The sequence below is a fragment of the Oncorhynchus kisutch genome, linkage group LG25 (genome assembly GCF_002021735.2).
Source record: "Oncorhynchus kisutch isolate 150728-3 linkage group LG25, Okis_V2, whole genome shotgun sequence".
NCBI lineage: Eukaryota > Metazoa > Chordata > Actinopteri > Salmoniformes > Salmonidae > Oncorhynchus > Oncorhynchus kisutch.
In genome coordinates this window covers 12,389,025-12,412,031 of record NC_034198.2, presented here as the reverse complement: position 1 = coordinate 12,412,031, position 23,007 = coordinate 12,389,025, and the positions used below count along the sequence as shown (strand labels likewise).

The following is a 23,007-nucleotide window of genomic DNA, read 5'->3' as shown; positions in this document are numbered from 1 at the left end:
TGGCTTACTCTGCTCCTCTCCCTCTCCTCTGACTAGCCCTGGAATACACGCATGCACACATACACACACACACATACACAGGCAGGCACTTACAAGCGCGCACACACAGACCAGAGCAGGCAGGACAAAGGGGAAGGCGTGTGTCGTGAGTCACGGACGGTCTCTACAGATTTGAGGGCTTCTGAAAATAACGCTCTCTCTTTGAAACGGCAGTGCAAGGACAGAGCAGAGCTGTGTGCCTGTGGATCAGCTTTCACAAAGATGCATGGAGAGGATGTCTCACTCCAATTACTCTTAAACCACATCCATGTATGAGGCAGGGACTGGGCGTTGAGTATAGTAACGTAATAATCAACTTTTATAATGACTTCAATACAGTGTTGTGCTCGTCATTGAGTTATATCCTGCTGCTGACAGACTGCAAAACAGTCTCACTGTTACTCAACAAGCTCCCATACACAGTCTCACTGTTACTCAACAAGCTCCCATACACAGTCACACTGTTACTCAACAAGCTCCCGTACACAGTCTCACTGTTACTCAACAAGCTCCCGTACACCGTCTCACTGTTACTCAACAAGCTCCCGTACACGGTCTCACTGTTACTCAACAAGCTCCCGTACACAGTCTCACTGTTACTCAACAAGCTCCCATACACAGTCACACTGTTACTCAACAAGCTCCCGTACACAGTCTCACTGTTACTCAACAAGCTCCCGTACACCGTCTCACTGTTACTCAACAAGCTCCCGTACACGGTCTCACTGTTACTCAACAAGCTCCCGTACACAGTCTCACTGTTACTCAACAAGCTCCCGTACACGGTCTCACTGTTACTCAACAAGCTCCCGTACACAGTCTCACTGTTACTCAACAAGCTCCTGTATACAGTCTCACTGTTACTCAACAAGCTCCCGTACACGGTCTCACTGTTACTCAACAAGCTCCCGTACACAGTCTCACTGTTACTCAACAGTGTAGCAGTGTCTCTCTGAAGCCCCCAGGCTAGAGTTGATGGAAAATACACTAACAAGCAGGCAGGGAATACATCACATCACTACAGAGACTGCAGAGGGACACATCTAACAATCTATCGGAGCATGTTGTCCACTCTGCTGGTCCTGGACTCCTGGCTCCTGATGCACTCTGGGAGTTGATGTTTATTTAACATGTTCCAGGTGCCAAAGTCGGGGGACGGCCAGCCCAGTGCAGAGATGCCTCAGGAGGTGCTGGGTTCCATGAAGCAGATCTCCTATAAGACGGAGATCATAGGAGGGGTACCCATCATCACTGCCACACAGGTAAGGAAGGATCACCAGTCTGGCCCAGCACTTAACGAACCCTAACCTTGCCCACTCATATGAACATGCGTAGAGTTGCAAAAAAAATTAAGTAACTAATGAAGTTCTCAGGTTTTTCAGAAGTCCTGGTTAGAATATTCCTGGAATCAAGAAGGATTAAGCAGGATATCCAGGATTCCTTCACCTGGGAGTTCTAGAGAAAGTAGGACATTTCTGGGATTTTGGGAGAGTTACAGAAAACTTCTGGACATATCTGACATATTTATGTCATATCTGACATATATTTGAAGGCCACCTACTCTGTTGTGGCTTGGAGCACTTCAGTCAAGTGTGGTTTCAGACAGTTACAGGCAAGGACATTCCGAGACTTGTCCCGAAGCCACTCCTGCATTGTCTCGGCTGTGTGCTTAGGTTCGTTGTCCTGTTGGAAGGTGAACCTTCACCCCAGTCTGAGGTCATGAATGCTCTTTAGCACGTTTTCATCAAGGATCACTTTGTGCTTTGCTCCGTTCATCTTTCCCTCTGGGTCTCCCAGTCCCTTCCGCTGAAAAACATTCCCACAGCATGATGCTGCCACCACTTCATCGTAGGGACGGTATTGGCCAGGTGATGAGCGGTGCCTGGTTTCCTCCAGATGTGATGCTTGCAATTCAGGCCAAAAAGTTTAATCTTGGTTTTATCAGACCAGAGAATTTATCAGACCAGAGAATCTTGTTTCTCATGGTCTTGAGAGTCCTTTCAGTGCCTTTTGGCAAACTCCAAGCAAGCTGTCATGTGCCTTTTGCAGAGGATTGGCTTCCGTCGGGCCACTCAAACAAAAAGGCCTGATTGGTGGAGTGTTCCAGAGATGGCTTTCCTTCTGGAAGGTTCTCCCATCTCCATCAGAGTGACCATTGGGGTCTTGGTCACCTCTCTCTGATCAAGGCCTTTCCCCACCGATTTCTCAGTTTGGCCGGGCAGCCAGCTCTAGGAAGAGTCTTGGTGGTTACAAACTTATTCTATTTAAGAATGATGGAGGCCACTGTGTTCTTGGGGACCTTCAATACTGCAGAAATGTTTTGGTACCCTTCCCCAGATCTGTGCCTCGACACAATCCTGTCTCAGAGCTCTACGGACAATTCCTTCGACCTCCTTGCATGGTTTTTGCGCTGACATGCACTGTCAACTGCGGGACCTCATACAGACAGGTGTGTGCCTTTTCTAAATCATGTCCAATCAATCGAATATACCACAGATGGACTCAGTCAAGTTGAAGAAACATTTTCAAGGATGATCAATGGAAACAGGATGCACCTGAGCTCAATTTCAAGTCTCACAGCAAAGGGTCTGAATACTTACTGTATTTAAATAATGTATTTCTATTTTTTTATTTTTTTTTATGAATTTGCTAACATTTCTAAAAACCTGTTTGTCATTATGGAGTATTGTGTGTAGATAGTTTTTATTTTTTTCAATCCATTTTCGAATAAGGCTGTAATGTAAGAAAAAGTGAAGAGGTCTGAATACTTTCTGAATAAACTGTCAATAGACGGTCTGTCTGAAGGTGTCCATGGATCAGGCCATCTTTTAGCTAGACAGACAATGACAGACATTGAATATAGTGTTCCACTGACTGAGGAGCTCAGTCACTGTATGTTTGCTGCTGTGTATGAGCTATGAGCAGTACAAATCATATCCTGTCTTGTGCTGGTATCTGGTGTATAGCCAATAGTAGCTGAAAGTGAAAATTCACATCCAGATGCTCAAGCTATGGCCTCTGATGTCACTTCCTGTGTGGGTGGTGGTGGTGCAGTGGGCCTCAACTTCTGCTTGACACATGCAACAGTCAGTGAATTCTCTATCATATTTCTAGTCACTGTAGACGATGTGGTGGGGGGCTTTTCCCACACTCATCTGATTCTGCATGTCTGTCTGTGCGTTGGCGTGCCAGATTGGTTTTGTAGTTGTGTGTGTTTTATTCATTAAACTTTTATTTAGTAGTGGGAAATGCAATGAGACCAGGGTCTCTTTTTCAAAGGTGCCCTGAGCACAGCAATACAAGAGTATGAAAAATCTAACTAAGATTAAAAATATAGATTGTGTTTGTACTTCGTACACTTATAAACTCAGCAAAAAAAAGAAACGTCCCTTTTTTCAGGACCCTGTCTTTCAAAGATAATTAGTAAAATTCCAAATAACTTCACAAATCTTCATTATAAAGGGTTTAAACTCTGTTTCCCATGCTTGTTCAATGAACCATAAACAATTAATGAACATGCACCTGTGGAACGGTCGTTAAGACACTAACAGCTTACAGACGGTAGGCAATTAAGGTCACAGTTATGAAAACTTAGGGCACTAAAGAGGCCTTTCTACGCACTCTGAAAAACACCAAAAGAAAGGTCCCCAGGATCCCTGCTCATCTGCGTGAACGTGCCTTAAGCATGCTGCAAGGAGGCATGAGGACTGCAGATGTGGCCAGGGCAATAAATTGCAATGTCCTTATATGAGACTCCTAAGACAGCGCTACAGGACAGACAGCTGATCGTCCTCGCAGTGGCAGACCATGTGTAACAACACCTGCACAGGATCGGTACTTCCGAACATCACACCTGCGGGACAGGTACAGGATGGCAACAACAACTGCCCGAGTTACACCAGGAACACACAATCCCTCCATCTGTGCTCAGGCTGTCCGCAATAGGCTGAGAGAGACAGGACTGAGAGCTTGTAGGCCTGTTGTAAGGCAGGTCCCCACCAGACATCACCTGCACCTATGGGCACAAACCCACCGTCGCTGGGCCATACAGGACTGGCAAAAAGTGCTCTTCACTGACAAGTTGCGTTTTGTCTCACCAGGGGTGATGGACGGATTCGCGTTTATCATCGAAGGAATGAGCGTTACGCCGAGGCCTGTACTCTGGAGCGGGATCGATTTGGAGGTGGAGGGTCCGTCATGGTCTGGGGCGGTGTGTCACAGCATCATCGGACTCAACTTGTTGTCATTGCAGGCAATCTCAACACTGTGCATTACAGGGAAGACATCCTCCTCCCTCATGTGGTACCCTTCTTGCAGGCTCATCCTGACATGACCCTCCAGCATGACAATGCCACCAGCCATACTGCTCGTCCTGTACGTGATTTCCTGCAAGACAGGAATGTCAGTGTTCTGCCATGGCCAGCGAAGAGCCCGGATCTCAATCCCGTTAAGCACAACTGAGACCTGTTGGATCAGAGGGTGAGGGCAAGGACCATTCCTCCCAGAAATGTCCGGGAACTTGCAGGTGCCTTGGTGGAAGAGTGGGGTAACCTCTCACAGCAAGAACTGGCAAAACTGGTGCAGTCCATGAGGAGGAGATGCACTGCAGTACTTAATTCAGCTGGTGGCCACGCCAGATACTGACTGTGACTTTTGATTTTGACCCATTATTCAATTTCTGTTAGTCATGTCTGTGGAACGTGTTCAGTTTATGTTTCATTTGTTGAATTTTATGTTCATACAACAATTTACACATGTTAAGTTTGCTGAGAATAAACGCAGTTGACAGTGAGAGGCCGTTTCTTTTTTTGCTGAGTTTGTGTATGTGTCCTCCCTCCTTCTCCGTGGTGCAGGAGCAGGGCGACGGGGGGCAGAACGGAGCAGACAGGGGGGGCCTGCGGAAGGCCCACAGCCAGCTGCCCTACTTCCTGGGGCGGGGGGTGCAGGACCAGGCGCTCATCAAGGCTGGATACTGTGTCAAGCAAGGAGCCCTGGTAGGTAGACAGTAGAGGAGGATGCTCTCTGGGGGGAGGGGAGAGAGTGATGTAGCAGCCTACACTCAAAACCATGGATGTATTCAGGAATGCAGTGGAAAACGTTATGCACAAGACAATGAAAATGAGTGTTTCTTATTGGACAAGTCCAGGTAGTCGCTCCCTGTTTTTGTCCGTTTTTCCCTTGGATGGTACCTAATGAACACACCACGGGCTCGGAGAGATTCTCTGTCAGCTACAAGCATTTAACACTACCAGTGCTGTGTGTTTGTTGTTGTGTTAGGATGATGATGAGTTAGAAAGCAGTGGGATTCTGACCAGATATTTTGGACACAGCCAGGGTGCTGAGGGTGAATTATATCCCTCATTGTTGTTTTACCCTTAACCTACCTTACCTTCTCTTATCCCCTATAAATAGACCATATTAACCCCAGTGATCCAGCCATTCTAAAGCAAACCGTGGTCCTATACAATATCAGAATAGCAATAATTTAGCCACGCTCTTAGCAAGTCGAAGGATTTGGAGGTGCTGGAAATGTTGATATCCACTTTGTATATGACTTTCGAATGTTTGTAACTTTCTCTTGCGCAGATGAAGAACTGGAAGAGGAGATACTTCTTACTGGAGGAGAACGCGGTCAGCTACTTTAAGTCAGACCTGGTGAGTGGGAATGTCTCTTCTCTCCACCGCTGCGGCTGTGAGCGAGGTGCCACACACTCCACATAAAGTGTCCTTGAGCCGCCCACCCGCCTGCCCCATCACACACACATGCAATACAAAGGCGCTGTGTGACCCCGTTGGCCAGCAGTTCGTCTTTGTGTTGCACCTGTGTTTCACAGACCCCTAGAGCCCCGGACAGACGGACACACACACACACCAATCAGATAAGAGTTGACTCCAGGCCTGTGCATTGTTCACGGCTCCCAAAGCTCTTGGCACAGCCACTAATAAATAGGACTTCCAAATCGAGAAGCCTGGTTTTGACTTCTCCTCTATGAGGGAAAGGTTAGATTCCTTGCGTTCACATTCTGAACTGTGGCTAAATGACTGCTAGATTGTTAATAGATCTGTTTTGTCCCGCTCACATTCTGCACCTCCTCTCTCTCATGATCTGAGAGGTAGAGAACAAGTTCAGACAAGAGGGACACGTTGTCTGCCTCTTCCCCCTCCCTTAGGAGTGGTTGGTGTGCTGCTGCAGTGGAATTAGCTTGACTCCCATTGGCCCTAACACCGGGCCTGAGTGTGTGCTTTCTCTGTTCAGACCTCTTCGTCTCTCCATCCTCTCCTACTGAAATGCCATTAGTGCCTCTATCCCAGGGCCAAAGACATGGTGAGATATGTCTCCTATAGAGATGATAATGCTGGGGTTGCGCTATTGACTGTCCCCGGGCTTGCAACATCAACATATTCAAGTGTTACTGGTCTGAAATGGTTTGCTAGTTTAGCGGTGGTGCGCGCTAATAGCGTTTCAATTGTTGACGTCGCTCGCTCGGAGACCTTGAAGTAGTTGTTCCCCTTGCTCTACATGGGCCGCGGCTTTTTGCAGAGCGAAGGGTAACGATGCTTGGCGGGAGGCAGTTGTTGATGTGTGCAGAGGGTCCCTGGTTTGAGCCCAGGTTGGGGCATGGAGAGGGACGGAAGCAAAACTGTTATACAAAGCAGACACACAACATATCCAGACAAACACACACACTGTAATCTCATTGTGTGTGTGGGGTTATAGGGGGACTGGGGTATTGCCTTTGGGGATTGTTGTCTCAGCATGTCATGGAATGCGTCGTGAATTCCATTCCTGGTGCTCCACTTGTGGACAGTGTAGCATGTCCCAGCGTGTGTGTGTGTGTGGATGGATGGTTGGCAGCAGGTGGGCAGGCATCCTATTATGTTCCTAATAATCTAGCATAATGTCAGAGAGCCTATTGTCAATGATCATATTCTTAGTCCTAGAACCTTTTAGCAGATGGGGAAAATGAGGCAAGTCCTCAGTTTAGTCCTACGGTGGATGAATTTCTGTCCCCTAGTTTCATTCTAGGCCTGTGATAGCTGTTGTCCAGGGTGTTACGTACTGATGCTGAGCCTCCCGTAAAAAGCAAGCGTGACGAAACGCCCTGGATCAGAGCTAGGCCTGTGAGGGCAGATCATGAGGACTCCCCTTCTACCCTCTCAGCCTGTCCTCTCTGTTCAGGGCACGTCAGGGACTAGCTCCTGTGCTGTCATGTTACACTTTGGATTGTTTATGTCATGTTGCTTGTGTTGAATTAATGATGTATTGTGATGGTGTAACATGTTCTGTGGCTATTTCCTCTTTCTCCCTTTCTCTTTCTTTCTTTCTTTTCTCTCTCTTTTCTCTCTCAGGAGAGAGAGCCACTGCGTGTGATTCCACTGAAAGAGGTTCACAAAGTTCAGGAGTGCAAACAGAGGTCAGTGTCTTTTTACTCTTTAGTCACTGAGCTAGACAGATTGGCTATCGACACTGGCGGGACAAGTGCCAAGGTGATAGGGGCTGGGAGGGAGATGTGGGCCATGTGGGATGCAGACCTGGCTGCCAACTGTAGCGTCCTCACAGATGAGAAGTGTAAATGAGAAGTGTAAATGTTGGATATGGATGAGAAGTGTAAATGTTGGATATGGACTCACAGAATTGGCTTACTGTCGTCCTTCGACGGCGACGCGCTCTCTTACGTTCACACCCAGGGATTTACACTACTGGGACGTTTGAATGTTATTGAAAGAGGTTTTCATGTCTTTCTATCTAGTGACTTAATGCAGAGGGACAATCTATTTGAAGTGGTCACTAGCTCAAGGACCTTTTACATACAGGTGAGAACATTTCTTTCTCCAGTTAATGTCTGAATATATGGACTGAATTCCATTGAAGAGATATAGTTACTGTCCATTGCCATTGGCACACAGTAACCTATTCTGTCTGTCTGTCTGTCTGTCTTCGTGACCCCTCTTCTTTCCTCTGTAGTCGGACAGTCCAGAGGAGATGCACAGCTGGATAAAGGCCATCTCTGGAGCCATTGTGGCCCAGCGGGGGCCTGGACGCTCAGCTGCCTCTGTACGTATTCAGTCTGGGGCTGGGCCTGAGCCACTGGTCCTCCATACTGGCTCTGTCTGGCACCCATAGGGTGTCACAACTTTCAACACTTTAGTTCCAGCCTTGTATTACATGACACACCTGGTTCACTAACCAAGGGCTTGATGGTTAGTTGGATCAGGTGTGTTTGTGCTGGGCTAGAATAAAAGCCTGCACGACATGTGGGTGCCCAAGAAGAGTATTTGGAGATCTCTGCTCCGAGGGGGAGAAACTTGACTGTTTTTGCAGGGAACCATATTTGATCTAAATCCGCTGTTCCGGTTTGGTTAGAATGTCTCTAGTTAGTCTGTTTCTGGCTGTTGAAGAATAAACGTTAAGATCCGGTTTGGATGTAAACCATTCACCCACCCACCACCCCAGCTTAGAAACCTAGACACTCCAATCACAGTTGGGGGAGGGGTTACAGGTTTTTCATTGACATACTGCAGGTGTAGCTTTCACTACAGTACACAAGGCAGTATTCTATCTCTACTCGACCTGGTGACGCTGCTAGATACCCCACCTCGAACCGTAACCGATGGTCGCACCCAAACGCCCACCTCCAAATCCAGCCACTCTCCTGTTCTCTCTCTCTCTCTCTCCACCTTGCCTCTCTCCCTTTCTTGGCCGGAGTGTCCTCCCCCCATTCTCTCTTTCTCTCTCCAAACTCCTAACTAAGCGGTGCACTACTGTGTTGTTGCAGATGCGTCAGGCCCGTCGGCTGTCGAACCCTTGTATACAGAGGTATACATTCCGCAATGGTGAATGCAGCACGTATGTGATTCCCCCGTGTCGGCCAAGCAGCTTCATTTCTGTTTTGCCAAGTAGTAGTCCTAGGTTGCGTCTGAAATGGCACACTATTCCTTAAATAGTGCGCTACTTTTGACCAGGGTGGAGCTCTGGTCAAAAGATGTGCACTATGTAGGGAATAGGGTGCCATTTCAGACACAGTCCAGTGTAGTGGAATGAAGCTTTGACTGCTTACTCCCCTCTGAAACACCCAAGCAAGCCCAGTTACTAGATAGTAGATAGACTTCCATCTCACGCTTGAGTGCTGATCATTAGCCCCTCCCCCTTCTCCATCCTAACTGTTCTGGACAGACATCCTCTAATCTGCCGTTGATTGACCAGACTAACTCGCCTGGTCCACATGACCTCACTCCTCCTCCTTCCAGAGATCAGTAATCGACTGGTCTGTTCTTGACTAGGCTTCTTGGAAAACTCCCTCTGGCATCATTGGTTACCTTTTTCCTCAACTGATTTGAATGCATTTCTAACACATTTTGTGACTTCCAGGTCAGTTTTGGGATTTTTTTTTTACCGAGTTCCCGTTCCTTTATACAGACAATGGGAAGGGAAGAAAAGAGCCATCTATCTGGCCTCTTTCTATTATAGATAGACAACACTTACGTCACTGGGTTCCAATGTAGGGTGGGGCGCTGTAGTGCAGTAGTATGTAGTACAGTAACCTGTAGCTGGTATCTAGGCCCAAGGCTGGTGTTGCATGTTCCCCGACCTATCCTAGAAACACACACACACACACACACACACACACACACACACACACACACACACACACACACACACACACACACACACACACACACACACACACACACACACACACACACACACACACACACACACACACAGCAATCCTCAAGGTTGACCATTACAGTATATCTTCATTCATTCTTTCATTCATTCTTTGTGTTCAACATCTTACACTTACCAACTTTGAGACTTTTTAACACTTCCCACATGTCTTTTAGAGTCTCTCGTTACCGTTTTGGTTTGGGGAAAGTGTGTCGAGTAGTTTGAAGCCTTTCATGCTCTCTAATGACCCAGTAATGCTGTGATTCTTGTCAACATGTCGTCGTGCACCCCCACCCCTTCAACACACACTTACGTTCTCCGAGCTCTGCCCATTTATTCTGATTTCACATCCCTCTGCCCTTCTTGTCTCGAATCTCACCCTGTGTGTCACTTTTCCCACTTTTTCACTCCCTTGCTGGAACTCGCCATTCCTCTACGGGTTTTTAGCTCGTCGTAACTGGTCATCTTTTCGCTAACGTTTGGCCATCTGTTTTCTTTGTTTTGTCTCTGTCGTGTTTTTCAGAGACTCAAATTTGACAGTGAGATACTAACATTCCCCAAGTGAGCTCTACTGTACATTCACTGTCTACTGTACCACCACTGTCTGTGCTGCCATCCTCCTCCTTCAACTACATCTGCTGCCTCAGTCTGCCACTGCTTCCCTCCAGCTTCCTCCACTACTCCTCTTTGCTCCTGCACCACTATAGATACTACCACTGCTTCAACTACTGCTGATGCTGTCCTACCTCCCTTTGCCACCCTGTGCCACTGCCCCTGCTACAGCTCTGTGACTGACCTGACTGACTCCCCTGCATCCAGTGCTTCTGAATCTGAATGACTTTGTCCCCCTCCCTACCTCCGTTCCCTCCCCCCAACACTCTGCAGGAGCACAGTGACCACACCCCCTCCGCCTTCTACTGTAGCAGCAATCAGGCGGGACCCCCCGTCCCTCGCTCGCCCATCCAGGCAGAGCTCCCCTACCACCAGCCACAGGGGGGCCCGGGCCCTGACCTGGGACAGCCAGGACTTCTTGGGCCTGCTGCCCTGGCGAGGCCACCAGGGGCCACCACCACCGCATCGCTCCCGCCTCTCTCTCCAGGAGACCCCTCGCCTGTCCAAGTGAGCGCCTCGTCCTGTTACCCCACCAATGCCCACCAGGAGGAGCTGTCGCCATGGAGACGGCGCAGCAAGGTAGAGGGCGACCAACCGGAACTCTCCTCCCTCGGCTTCGAGGACTCAGACCTGCATGTCAGCCAGGTGTGAGCCTCTAACCCTGACCCCTCCTGTCAGGATTCACACTGACAGAAAGGGGACTGGACATAGTGGACAGTCATCAACAACGACAAGAGGAAAGCCAATCAAACGTGACCAATCAGCGCCAACCTGGCCCTCAGGAAGACAGGAAGTGGTCCCTGGCTGTGACCGTTGATCGTCTACTCTCCCCTGTATCCAGACCCTCTCTTAACACAGCAAATGGCGTGACGTTTCAGGGCAAGGAGATGCCGTCAGATGTTCTATTTCAGTCTCTTTCGTTGTTGATATTTCTTTTGGGTGTTGCTCTTTCTCTCTTGTTGTTGGTATTGTATGATTCCTGGACATCCTCCCCTCTCCATTGGCTCAAGAGGTTACAAGAGGTGGACTGGGTTGGCTACTCTGCTGAGAAACTCACAAATCATTTTTTGTAATTATTTCCCACTCCACTTCCTCCTCCCAGACGTCACTTGATTTACTGTTAACAGGGTTGTTGGAACTAATATATTTTTTAAAAAGGGGCTAGATGTTATTTGTGTTCATAGTTATGTAAATGAAAAAGTTGTAACTGGTGTCAATGAGACAACCCCACTCACACACAAAAACATACACGCGTGGTGTAGACTTGTGTGTACTTTTAACATGACCATTTGAGTTTCTATCCAAAGCAAGCCGTTGTTGAAGCACATCATGAATCCTCATCGCATCCTAAAGATAACTTTTAGCAGATGAATTTCCCTGCAGCTTTCTTATTTTCAGCTACCGTTTTAGAAAGAATGTGGGTGTTACGTGTTTTATATGTCTGTTTCTATTCATCATTTAAAATAGATACGCTTTGAGTCCTTCTGTTCATATGAGAGTTACACCTGTTGTGTTTTAGACTCTCTCTCTCTTTCTTTCTTTCTTTCTCCCTCTCTCTCTGTCAACCACACACACACACACACACTGTCACACCTCTGTTTTTTGTTGTTGTTGCCAAATGAAGTCCTGCGCTGTATTGTATGTGCCTGCCAATGTTAGCATGCATTTGAATAGAGACTTCTCCCTCTGGAGGACATAAACAGGACATGTATATGTGCAACACATCTATAGGCCTCTTGGCAGGGCCTTTCAAATGGCACCTTGTGGACACTCATGTGGGCAGACAAGCTGCTCATTGCCCTTGATCTGTTTTCTGGGTGTTCCTTTGTGGTCCTCTTTTCTACTGTGCGACTATTTTACTACTTTTCCCGTATGCTGTGACAGTTTGTGTGTCTGTGGGGAGGCCTTCTGTGCCTCTCAGCCGTACTCTTCCTGTAACTTGTTACTGTGTTGCCCACCTCTACTGTAAAGCTGGTAAAGTGCCTGCGTTCTCTTTTTATAGAGAGAAGAAAGAAAGAAAAAAAAGAAGATATTTTGACCCTTTTAATTGTGTACCTGATGCTCTGAATCATGTGCATTATTTATTAAGTGGAGTTTGAGAATAAATCAATGGATTCAAGTTGGAGTGACTTTGCTTCTTTTTTGTGTTGACTCAAATTCTTTAAATTTTTTTTTTTTTTAGGTTGGAGGCAGTCAAAACAGAAAATTGACACGAGTGCTGAAGGAAAGAACTACAAGCCCGTGTTTTGCTCAAATATGTTTATATTACATACAATGTCTGCTATGTTCACTTATTTTGTAACCCCCACCTTTTCCAGCATGTTATTGTAGATTGCATTTAGAGGTGTAACCCATTTTCTTTCTACAGTGTTTTTAAAAGTTGACACATCGAGGCCTGGTAAGACCAGAGGAAAGGACTTGGCAATGCAGGGCTCTACTGCCACCTGTTGGCCTTGCTTTTTGGCATCTGTGGCCAACTGAGGTATTTAGCAAATGTCTCTCATTCATCTCAATTTGGTGTTCGGAACAAAGGTGAATTCCATCAGTCTGAATGATCAAGGCCACATCATACACTTTTAGGCTGCGTCCAAAATGGAACCCTATTTCCTGTGTAGCGCCCCAGAGCCCATACGGATCTGGTGAAAAGTAGTGCACAAAACCTCAACTTGGAGATGGCCAGTCCCCCACACTGACCAGTTGGCAGGAGCTGTCTGTTGTGACCGAGAGGTCCCTGCTATCTCGTAGTAAACCCAGCTGGAATCCGTCGTGCTCTGGGAGCAGGCCAGGCCTGACTCACTGTCACAGTGTTGTGATGCACAGAGCCAGGTATGAGGAAACAAACCCTGCTCTAAAGCTCTTGTTTGGATGAGGAACCAATTGAGAGAAGAGCAGGGGGCTCATCATTCCAACCATGTACTAATGATGCTCTCCTTTTCTGCCTCTATTAGTCTTACTATTACACAAACATAGGTCCAATAAAAACACTCGGAAAAAACTGCTTAAACATATTGGAACGGGTCTCAGAGTTTGGATGTTACTGGCAGGGACTTGGTGTGGCCAAAGCTTGTTGTAGCAAATTGCATTGAGGACTCGACGATTGGAATCCCTCGCCATTCCCGAGGTTCAGGTTTGAGTAACTCTGACTTTGGCTCAAACGGACATTCGTAGTGCTTCACTAGAAGTGTCCGTTCACACATAATGGGCTCTTATTGAGAAGGATGCGCTTGCCAGATAGTGGAACTCTAAAGAACACGAGCAGGAGACCCACTGGGCACAGACGTCAATTCAACGTCTATTCCACGTAATTTCACTGAAGTGATGTGGAAACAACGTGGATTCAACCAGTGTGCCCAGGGGGAAACGACCACTGGGAAATCTATCTATGTTGGTGACTGCAGTGAGTGAAGTTGAACAGTTGACCTCTCCTCTGATGCCACCAATGCCAGTTAAAATAAACAGTGCTGGCGGGTTGCACTTCAGGCCATCGTTTTATGTGGATGATCGTGTAAACATGAATCTTCAAGCTGGCCTCTGCTCTCATCTCGAAGAGCTCTCTAGCTGTTATCTGTAGTTACATAACAGGCTTTTTTGTTTTGTTTTTGGTCATACGGGGAACTAGCGACCTAGTCATGCAGGTTGGACACCACAGTGTAATGATGCTATGAAGACAGCAGGTCTCTAGCCACTGATCTAGCCGCAGGTCTGTCTTGCTGGCCCTTGGCTGCCAGGTCTAATTATACGCATCTGGTCCGTTCTGATCCCAGAACTGTTCTGCTGACCCATGGCTGTTTGGGCCAGGTGTACGCATCAGGTCTGTTCTGATCCCAGGCCTTTTCTAAATATTTAGGGCTATTTGTACGAATCAGGTCCATCCTGTCAAATCCAGAGCCCTTGGCGGGGAGTGATGATGTCAGCAATGATGACATGGCCCCTAACAGAGGCCTTTAAGTGAGTCAACTACAACATAAACAGCTGGGTGAACTCTGTAACCCCAACAACGGGAGTAAACAGAGCCTGCATGGTCCGCCCCAATGTGTGTCAAATGGCCGCATCCAGCTCATTATTTTCCTGGGGTGCTGAGGATTTCTCCACACTGGTCCCTGGGTGCTTAATGGACATCACTCACAATGAGAGAGTGGTTGGAGCCTGACATCTGCACAGCCAGAGAACACAGCAATCCAACCCACCCTCTCTACTTCCTCCCTCCCTCCTTCCCACCATTCCTCCTCGATTCATCTCTGTGTGTGTGTGTGTGTGTGTGTGTGGTGTGTGTGCGGTCACTAACACACCCACTTTAGTGTTACTTAAGAGATGCTTGACTCTAGCTGTTACAATGTGATGGAGCAAAAGTGTATCTGAATGTTAGACATGCTGCCACATCTATATCCTTTTGACTGGTTCTGAGAAACCCCAGACATTACAGTACATGTGACATAATATGGCCAATACATTTCCTGCTTAACTAATCACTGCTTTGCATGCCTGGCTTCCGGTTTCTTCTTCCAAATCTTCTATGATGTTGCTAGACACGGCTGTTAAGCAATATGATCAATCACATGATTTAAGTTAGGATAAAGACACAAACAGCCCAATAACTCCACTACCAAAACAATGTACAAAACAAAACAGCAGTTAAATTGACCTGGAACGGTAAGCTCTCCACCCTGTCACCGCATTACTGTAATTAACTTAATTTACCCCAGGTGTATTGTTTATTTCCTGTTGTAAAAATAATAATAAGTGCTCCCAGGTGAAATGAAAGCGAACAATAAATGTTACAAGAGATGACGTAAGTTTGACATCAATGTCACTTCGGCTCACGTTTCCCAAACCAACCGTCTACTCTGAACACCAACACAGACCTATAAACTTCCAAACTGCGCTGCTGAAGCACCCCTGCTGGACCCTTGAGGTCTCCTTGTGCAACTTTACAGTCCCTTAATCTGATAGAAAGAGCTACACTTGCTTTGTCAGCACTTGGTAGACACTTCGAAGCTTCTTAATCAATTTAATGGACCGTACAGCAGCACTTCAGCACCCAATAAGAGAAACGGTAGAACTCAGCTGGATCATTTTACCCCACCAGTACGGTTCAGGGTAGAGGACAATGTGTTCCCACAGAAAGATGGCTCTCTACAGCCAACTCTGGTTAACAAACATCCCCGAAAATTGCCAATATATTTTGTTGACAGGACAACGAGGATTGGGAGTCTTGTTCGGGGATTGTTCAGTAAAGAACATTGTCTCTCGTGGCTAATGTGGCTTTCTTTGCCTTCCAACACCAGTGTGCTGCAGTCCACTATTAGTGTACTGTTGATCTTTCTCCCGCCAACTGCTGGTGGCTCTCGTTTCTCAGCCATAATGGGGGATGTACTGTAGCACTAGCGGCAGCATGACATGCGCCAGTAACATGGAAGGTAAACAGGATATGTCCTGGACAAGGGTGGGGAACTAGATGACCTCTGGTCAAAACCCTGTCGGTTCTGCTTGTGGTGTCTGGGCTGGCAGAAATAACATTAAAAGAACATTGCAATTCAGCCATTCTGATATTCATAGTGTCTTGTCCCCCAATGAGCAGGAACGTTCTTCCTTGTCAGCATCCACAGCATTACATAAGCTACAGTAAAGTTATGTTTCTTGTGGCGGGGATGTAGAGTCAACGGTGAATTGGATCAGAGCTGTGTTGATGGCAATGGGTTGAGGCTCATTAGCTTTGTGGGTCCTGTGGAGTCTGTCTGTGTGTTGATGGTGGGGCTGTGAAAAGCGAGCGGGTGTGACTCATATGTACTGGGACAGCCAGGTTCAGACGACACGGCGGAGGGGATGGAGAGGGGTGGAGCTCTGTTTGACTCCCCTCCAGCGTCACTCATAAACTGTGATGAGATGTCGAGGGTCCCATGAAAGGGCCCTTACAACAACAACAAAAACACGTGAAATAACACGTGTGAGCAAATCACGTGAAAAATGTCATAATAATTCTCACATATGTGGTTTTCAGACATGTGTGAAGTTTCACGTAAAATTTTCCCTCGTGTAATTGTTTCTGGTTTTCACCTCATTTCCACACATTTATTTTTCACCACTTTCAGCTACATCTGGTCTCCCATCCAGGGACCAACAAGAACCATCCCTGCTTAGCTGTAGAAACAAACCAGAAGTGGGACACAGGGTGCTATGTTGCTGGTATGAGTTTTTTGAAACTTGCAACTGGAAAAAAGTCAGCAAAAGCAAAGGCTAGTATAACAGCCATAGATAGGGACAATTGTAGGAAAGAGGGAGGCGTTTTATTTAATCGCACACCCATTTCCAAATAATTTGTTATGTGCATTTATAAATTATTTCCTTGCATTATTTTGCCTTGCTATGAATACTTTGGGGTTTATGTTTTTATTTCAATATTATTATTTTTATTTGCAATACTAGGAAATGTGTTCTCAATTTATTTAAGCAATGAGTCACCATTGAGACCAGGGTCTCTTTCACAAGGGAGTCTTGCATACACCATTTCTAAATCAAAATGTGCATTAAAACTTAAAAAGCGGATTCTCCTAGTTCGGTTGAGACCCGAGGAACCTCAAGAGTTAACCAACCTTGTGGGGTTTGGTATCTCATGTTTTTTATGTTTGGAACAGAGGAGGTTAGGGAAGTCTGAAGCTGGTGCAGTAGAGATTTGCAAACAGAAAGGGAATAATGAGGTGATCTACGGGACTTTAATGAGGACCAGCCAACCTTTTGATACAGGATGCGGTGGTGAGTATTAAAACTGTCGCCTGTGATACATCGAAAGATGCTGTAGTAGACAACATCCAATGGTTTAAGAGTAGCTGCAAACTGTTAAACGGTGTCACCATAGTCAAAAACTGGCAGGAAGGTTGACTGTTCAATCTGCTTCCTGCTATGAGGCAAGATCTATTTCTTAAAAAGAAGCCCGCTTTAAATCTTAGCTGTTTAACTAGCTCATCCATATGTTTTGTTAACATTACATCTTTGTCGATCCAAGTGCCCAGATATTTATAGGGGGAACCCGGTCGATGGAAGAACCATCCAATGAATAAATACAGTATGTAGTCCATCTGATTTTTTGTTGTTGTTGAGAATTAGAGAACAGCATTCTATGTATTTAGACTTTCCCGCATTAAGTAAACATTTTAAACCAGACAGGGCTTTCTGTCAGGCAACAAAGTCAGATTGCAGCTCTAACCTGGTCAACAGTTGGGGCAATGGCATACATAAGTGTCATCTGCACACAGATGACTATTACAAGATAACTATTTATATAAACAGTCAAGAGAACAGGTCCCAATACCGACCCCTGCGGTACGCCTTTTGTAATATCCAGGAAACTAGACTTGACACCATCAGAAATCACGCATTGTGTCCTATCTGACAGATCATTCTCAAATCACTGGCAAGAAGCCTGATCCAGGCCTATTTCAGTCAGCCTTTGAATAAGAATGTTACGGTCAACCGTGTCGAAGGCCTTGGAAAGGCCTATAAATAAGACAGCACAGTGTTTTTATGATCTAGGCAATTTAACACATCTAAAACAAGTGTAGCAGCTGAAACGGTGCTATATCTAGGTCTAAACCAGACTGGTGCACATTTAGAATAGAATGAGAAGTTTAAAAATTATTACCTGAGAGTTGGCCAGGGATTCTAAACCTTATTCCGTATTCAGACCCCTTCCCTTTTTCCACATTCTGTTATGTTACAGCCTTACTCTTAACTCGTTTAAATGAACAAAATTCTCATCAATCTACACACAATACCTGACAAGGAAAAAGGAAAAATCATTTTTTTAATACATTTTTGCAAATGTGTTAACAGTAAAAAAACAGAAACACCTTATTTACATAATTATTCAGACCCGAAAGACTCGAAATTGAGCTCAGGTGCATCCTATTTCAATTGATCATCCTTGAGATGTTTCTACAACTTGATTGGAGTCCACCTGTGGTAAATTCGATGGATGTGGCATGATTTGGAAAGGTACACACCTGTCTATATAAGGTCCCTCAGTTGATAGTGCATGTCAGAGCAAAAACCAAGCCATGAGGTTGGAGGTAATTGTCTGTAGAGCTCCGAGACAGGATTGTGTTGAGGCACAGGGTACAAAACAATTTCTGCAGCATTGAAGGTCCCCAAGAAAACAATGGCCTTGGTCAGGGAAGTGACCAAGAACCCGATGGTCACTCTGACAGAGCTCCAGAGTTCCTCTGTGGAGATGGGAGAACCTTCCAGAAGGACAACCATCTCTGCACCACTCCACCAATCAGACCTTTATGGTAGAGTGGCCAGATGGAAGCCACTCTTCAGTAAAATGCACATGACAGCTTGCTTAGAGTTGCCAAAAGATTCTCTGGTCTCATGAAACCAAGATGAAACTCTTCGGCCTGAATGCCAAGCATCACATCTGGAGGAAACCTGGCACCATCCTTACGGTGAAGAATAGTGGTGGCATGATAAAAAATGACAGACCTCTACATGCTTTGTAAGTAGGAAAACCTGCAAAATCGGCAGTGTATCAAATACTAGTTCTCCCCACTGTATATTTCAGCCTTATATTTTCAGCCTATCTGAAACTGGCATCAACCAATCCAGATTAAAATCACCCAAAATTAATCATTCAGATTTAGATAAGATAATAAATCAGACAGTAATTCAGACAATTTGTTTAGAGCACATACTTTTAAAATATTAATGGCACAAGTAACTCGCCCCACTAAGGAATTGCACCATATAATAACACTATGACTATTAAAAACCTCTTGACGCTACCCATCCCTTTAGCGGGATAATTGTCATCAACAACCGCTGAATAGCATAGCGCCACATTCACATAATATTACTACAAATATTTATATTCATGAAATCACAAGTGCAATATTGCAAAACACAGCTTAGCCTTTTGTTAATCCACCTGTCATGTCAGATTTTGAAATTATGCTTTACAGCGAAAGCAATCCAAGCGTTTGTGTAAGTTTATTGATCGCATGACAAAACATTAAGTACACTTCGAATCAGGTAGCTTGTTTTAAGTTTCTTGCTCCGTCTCTACACACAAACGTGACAGAAGATCCCACCACAACAGGACCAAGCAGCGTGCCCAGGAGGAGATGGCATCCTGGACTTGGGAGGAGATCGAGGAGAGAATATCCTGGACATGGGAGGAAGACTTGGCAAGACACGAAAGCCTGCCGTGGAAACAGACGACAGGAGAGAAGGGAGGACAGCGACGACGCTGGGGTTCACGGCCAGGGAGAAAGCCCAAAAGACAGCCCTAAACATTTTTGAGTGGGGGGAGGCACACGGGGTGGTCGGCGAAGCCAAGGAATAAGCCAGAGACCGTCAGGGAGTCGAAGGAGGAACTCGACGAAAGATTCCGGAGAGAGGTGGTGGCGATGAGAGTGCTGCAGAGCGGGCGTGCTGAGGAGCGTGACACCAGTCCGGTGTCATCTACACCAGTTTCATGCATCTGGCCTCCCCAGTCCGGTATGTCCTGTGTCTCCTCCACGCACTCGCCCTGAAGTGTGTGTCACCGTTCCAGTACAATTTGTGCTGGTTCTACGCACCAGGTCTCCAGTGCGCGTCCACAGCCCAGTACGTTCTGTGCCAGCTCCCCGCACTCGCCGTGCGGAGTGTGCCATCTGTCCGGGACCATTTGTGCCGGCTCTACGTATCAGGCCTCCAGTGCGCCTCCCCAGTCCGGCGCCGGTGCCCAGTCCAGGCACCGCGTCCATTCCTGCTCCATAGCAGGAGTCTTCCTCTGCACCAGTGCCCAGTCCAGGCACAGTGCCCAGTCCAGCTCCATGGCCGGAGCCTTCTTCTGCGCCGATGCCCAGTCCAGGTACGGCGTTCAGTCCCACTCCAAGGCTGGAGCCTTCCTCTGTGCCGGTGCCCAGTCCAGGCATGGCGGCCAACCCAGCTCCATGGCCGGCCATGGCTCCATGGCTGGACCCGTGGTCTGGGCGGGGGCAAAGTCCCGCACCAGAGCCGCCACCGATGCTGGCGGATCCGCGAGCAGAGTGGGTACTTCGCCGCGCACCGGTGCCGCCACCGACGCTAGATGCCCACCCGGACCCTCCCCTATAGAGTCAGGTTTTGCGGCCGGATTCTGCACCTTTGCGGGGGGGGGGGGGGGGTACTGTCACGCCCTGACCATAGAGAGCCTTTTATTCTCTATCTTGGTTAGGTCAGGGTGTGACTAGGGTGGGTTATCTAGGTTGTTTTATGTCTATGTTGGCCTGGTATGGTTTCCAATCAGAGGCAGCTGTTTATCGTTGTCTCTGATTGGGGATCATATTTAGGCAGCCATTTACCCACTGTTTTTTTGTGGGATCTTGTTTTTGAGTCAGTGCATGTTGCACCTCAGTACCGCATGGTAATTGTTTGTTTCTTGTTTTGTTTTAAGTTTCACATAATAAAGATGTGGAACTCCATTCACGATGCGCCTTGGTCCATCTCTACACACGAACGTGACAGTTATGGCAAGCCTAAATAATGTCAGGAGTAAAAATTTGCTTAACAAGTCAGATAATAAGTTGCATGGACTCATTGTGTACAATAATGGTGGTTAGCATGATTTTTGAATGACTACCGCACCTCTGTACCCCACACTTTCTGTAAGGTCCATCAATCGAGCAGTGACTTTCAAGCACAGATTCAACCACAAAGACAAGGGAGGTTTTCCAATGCCTCACAAAGAAGGGCATCAATTCGTAGACATATTTTTTTTAAGCAGATATTGAATAACCCTTTTAGCAACGGTGAAGTTATTAATTACACTTTGGATGGTGTATCAATTACACTCAGTCACAACAAAGACACAGGCATCCTTCCTAACTCAGTTGACGGAGAGGAAGGAAACCGCTTAGGGATTTTGCCATGAGGTCAATGGTGATTTTAAACCAGTTACAGAGTTAAATGGCTGTGATAGGAGAAAACTGGGGATGGATCAACAACATTGTAGTTACTCCACAATACTAAACTAAATGACAAAGACTAGGTTTTTTTTTTATAAAAAGAAAAGGAATATAACTAAGCACAGGCAAAGTGCTAAAGGAAATCCTGGTTCAGTCTGCTTTCTAGCAGACACTGAGAGACAAACCCACATTTCAGCAGGACAATAACCTTAAACACAAGGCCAATAATACACTGGAGTTACTTACTAAGACGACATTGAACGTTCCTGAGTGGTCTAGTTACAGTTTTGACTTAAATTGGCTTGAAAATCTGACAATATGACAATACTTCAACATGGTTATCTAGTAATTACCAACAACCAACTTGACAGAGCTTGGAGAATTTGTTAAAGAATAATGGGCAAAATGTTGTACAATTCATGTTTGCAAAGCTCTTAGAGACTTACCAAGAAATACTCCCAGCTGTAATCGCTGACAAAGGTGATTCTAACATGTATTGACTCAGGGGGTTCAATATTTATCTCATCAAAATATATTAGTGTTTCAGTTTCCATTAATTGTAAAAACAAATCGAAATTTTCTTCCACTTTGAAACGACAGAGTATGTTGTGTAGATGGCAACAACAAAAAATAACAATTAAATAAATGTTAACCCCACTTGGTAACACATCTAAATGTGGAAAAAGTAAAGGGGTGTGAATACATTGTGAAGGCACTGCAATGCAGTACATGTACTGCATTACACTTTGATTCACAATCGTTGATGCCCTACTGATCTAGGGTTGATGTTCCTGGTTTTCTGTAGTGGCATCCTAGAGAAGCTGGTTACGATCATACGTCACCATTTCCTGTCACAATCTGTCAAATCGGACAAGTGATCAACACAACTCCCAAACACTCCCAATGCTCTCACTCCCAGTGGATACGATAGAAAAGGGAGAGTACACTGTTTCGACCAGCGTAACTGCCTGTGAATTTGTGTTACACTCGCTGTAGCTGTCGACACTTAGACAAACAGAGAGCGCTCTTGCTGTCCCTGTTGCCTTGTAGTCAGTCCTTAGGTCATACTAAAGGCCTCCCTCGGGTCTGCTCAAACGCTATGGGTCTCTATGGCAATGAGGGAGGTAACAGCAACACATACAAACACAGTTGGTTTCACAGCGCTCGTGGAAATGACTTGTTGCAAGCATCTGTCGTTTAAAATGCGGTATGAGTTTAGGGGCATTCGATCAATCCCGTTCCAAACAGCACATGGAAGTGATAACATTTGCTTTTGAGTTCCTGTAGAAGGACCATGGAATGGATGAGCATTCCGGAATACTGACGTAGACGTTAGGGCTCTCGGGAATATAGTGATTTACGCCTCTGTAGCATGCAGAAACCTCTGACTTAATCCTGACCCACTCCAATCTGAGAGGGGAGATAACACGGGCGGGATGCCTGGCCCCTACCCAGACCATCAACCCCAAAACACAAAGGGCTGAAACCCTGAACGTTTAAACTGAACTATGATAACCTTTGCATTCAATTCAATTAAATTCATTTTCCTGCTTCAAATTCAACTTCAGAGGATTTTAGGCATTTTGTTTATGGTACACCAAGCATATGGTGGCTTTTTTGTACGTAACCAGTCTGTTTAACATTGATAGTCTGGCAATGGAAAAGTCAATGATCGACAGGCATGCAGTCGCTTCTGGCGTCTTTTACTTGCAGCACAACAATAATTAGGCCTTGTCCAGTGCAGTAATTGAATCTATAGTAGGC

General features: G+C 46.2%; 1 protein-coding gene across 9 annotated transcripts in view; it reads left to right on the top strand.

The window, feature by feature from the left end:
- The window catches only part of LOC109869934 (pleckstrin homology domain-containing family A member 1), a 35,085-nt gene extending 22,645 nt beyond the window's left edge, over positions 1-12,440 (top strand). For 2 of the 9 annotated variants that reach the window (XM_031805217.1, XM_020460252.2), the window contains exons 6-13: positions 1,179-1,301; positions 4,893-5,033; positions 5,626-5,694; positions 7,390-7,454; positions 7,791-7,854; positions 8,006-8,095; positions 8,817-8,887; positions 10,595-12,440. In XM_031805217.1, the coding sequence (XP_031661077.1) occupies positions 1,179-1,301; positions 4,893-5,033; positions 5,626-5,694; positions 7,390-7,454; positions 7,791-7,854; positions 8,006-8,095; positions 8,817-8,887; positions 10,595-10,832 (861 nt within the window). In that variant the 3' untranslated portion in view covers positions 10,833-12,440. Of the gene's footprint in view, positions 1-1,178; positions 1,302-4,892; positions 5,034-5,625; positions 5,695-7,389; positions 7,455-7,790; positions 7,855-8,005; positions 8,096-8,816; positions 8,888-10,232 lie in introns of all 9 variants that reach the window. The other 7 variants (XM_020460250.2, XM_020460249.2, XM_031805218.1 and 4 more) reach the window with 5 other exon arrangements.
- Positions 12,441-23,007: the final 10,567 nt, after the last annotated feature.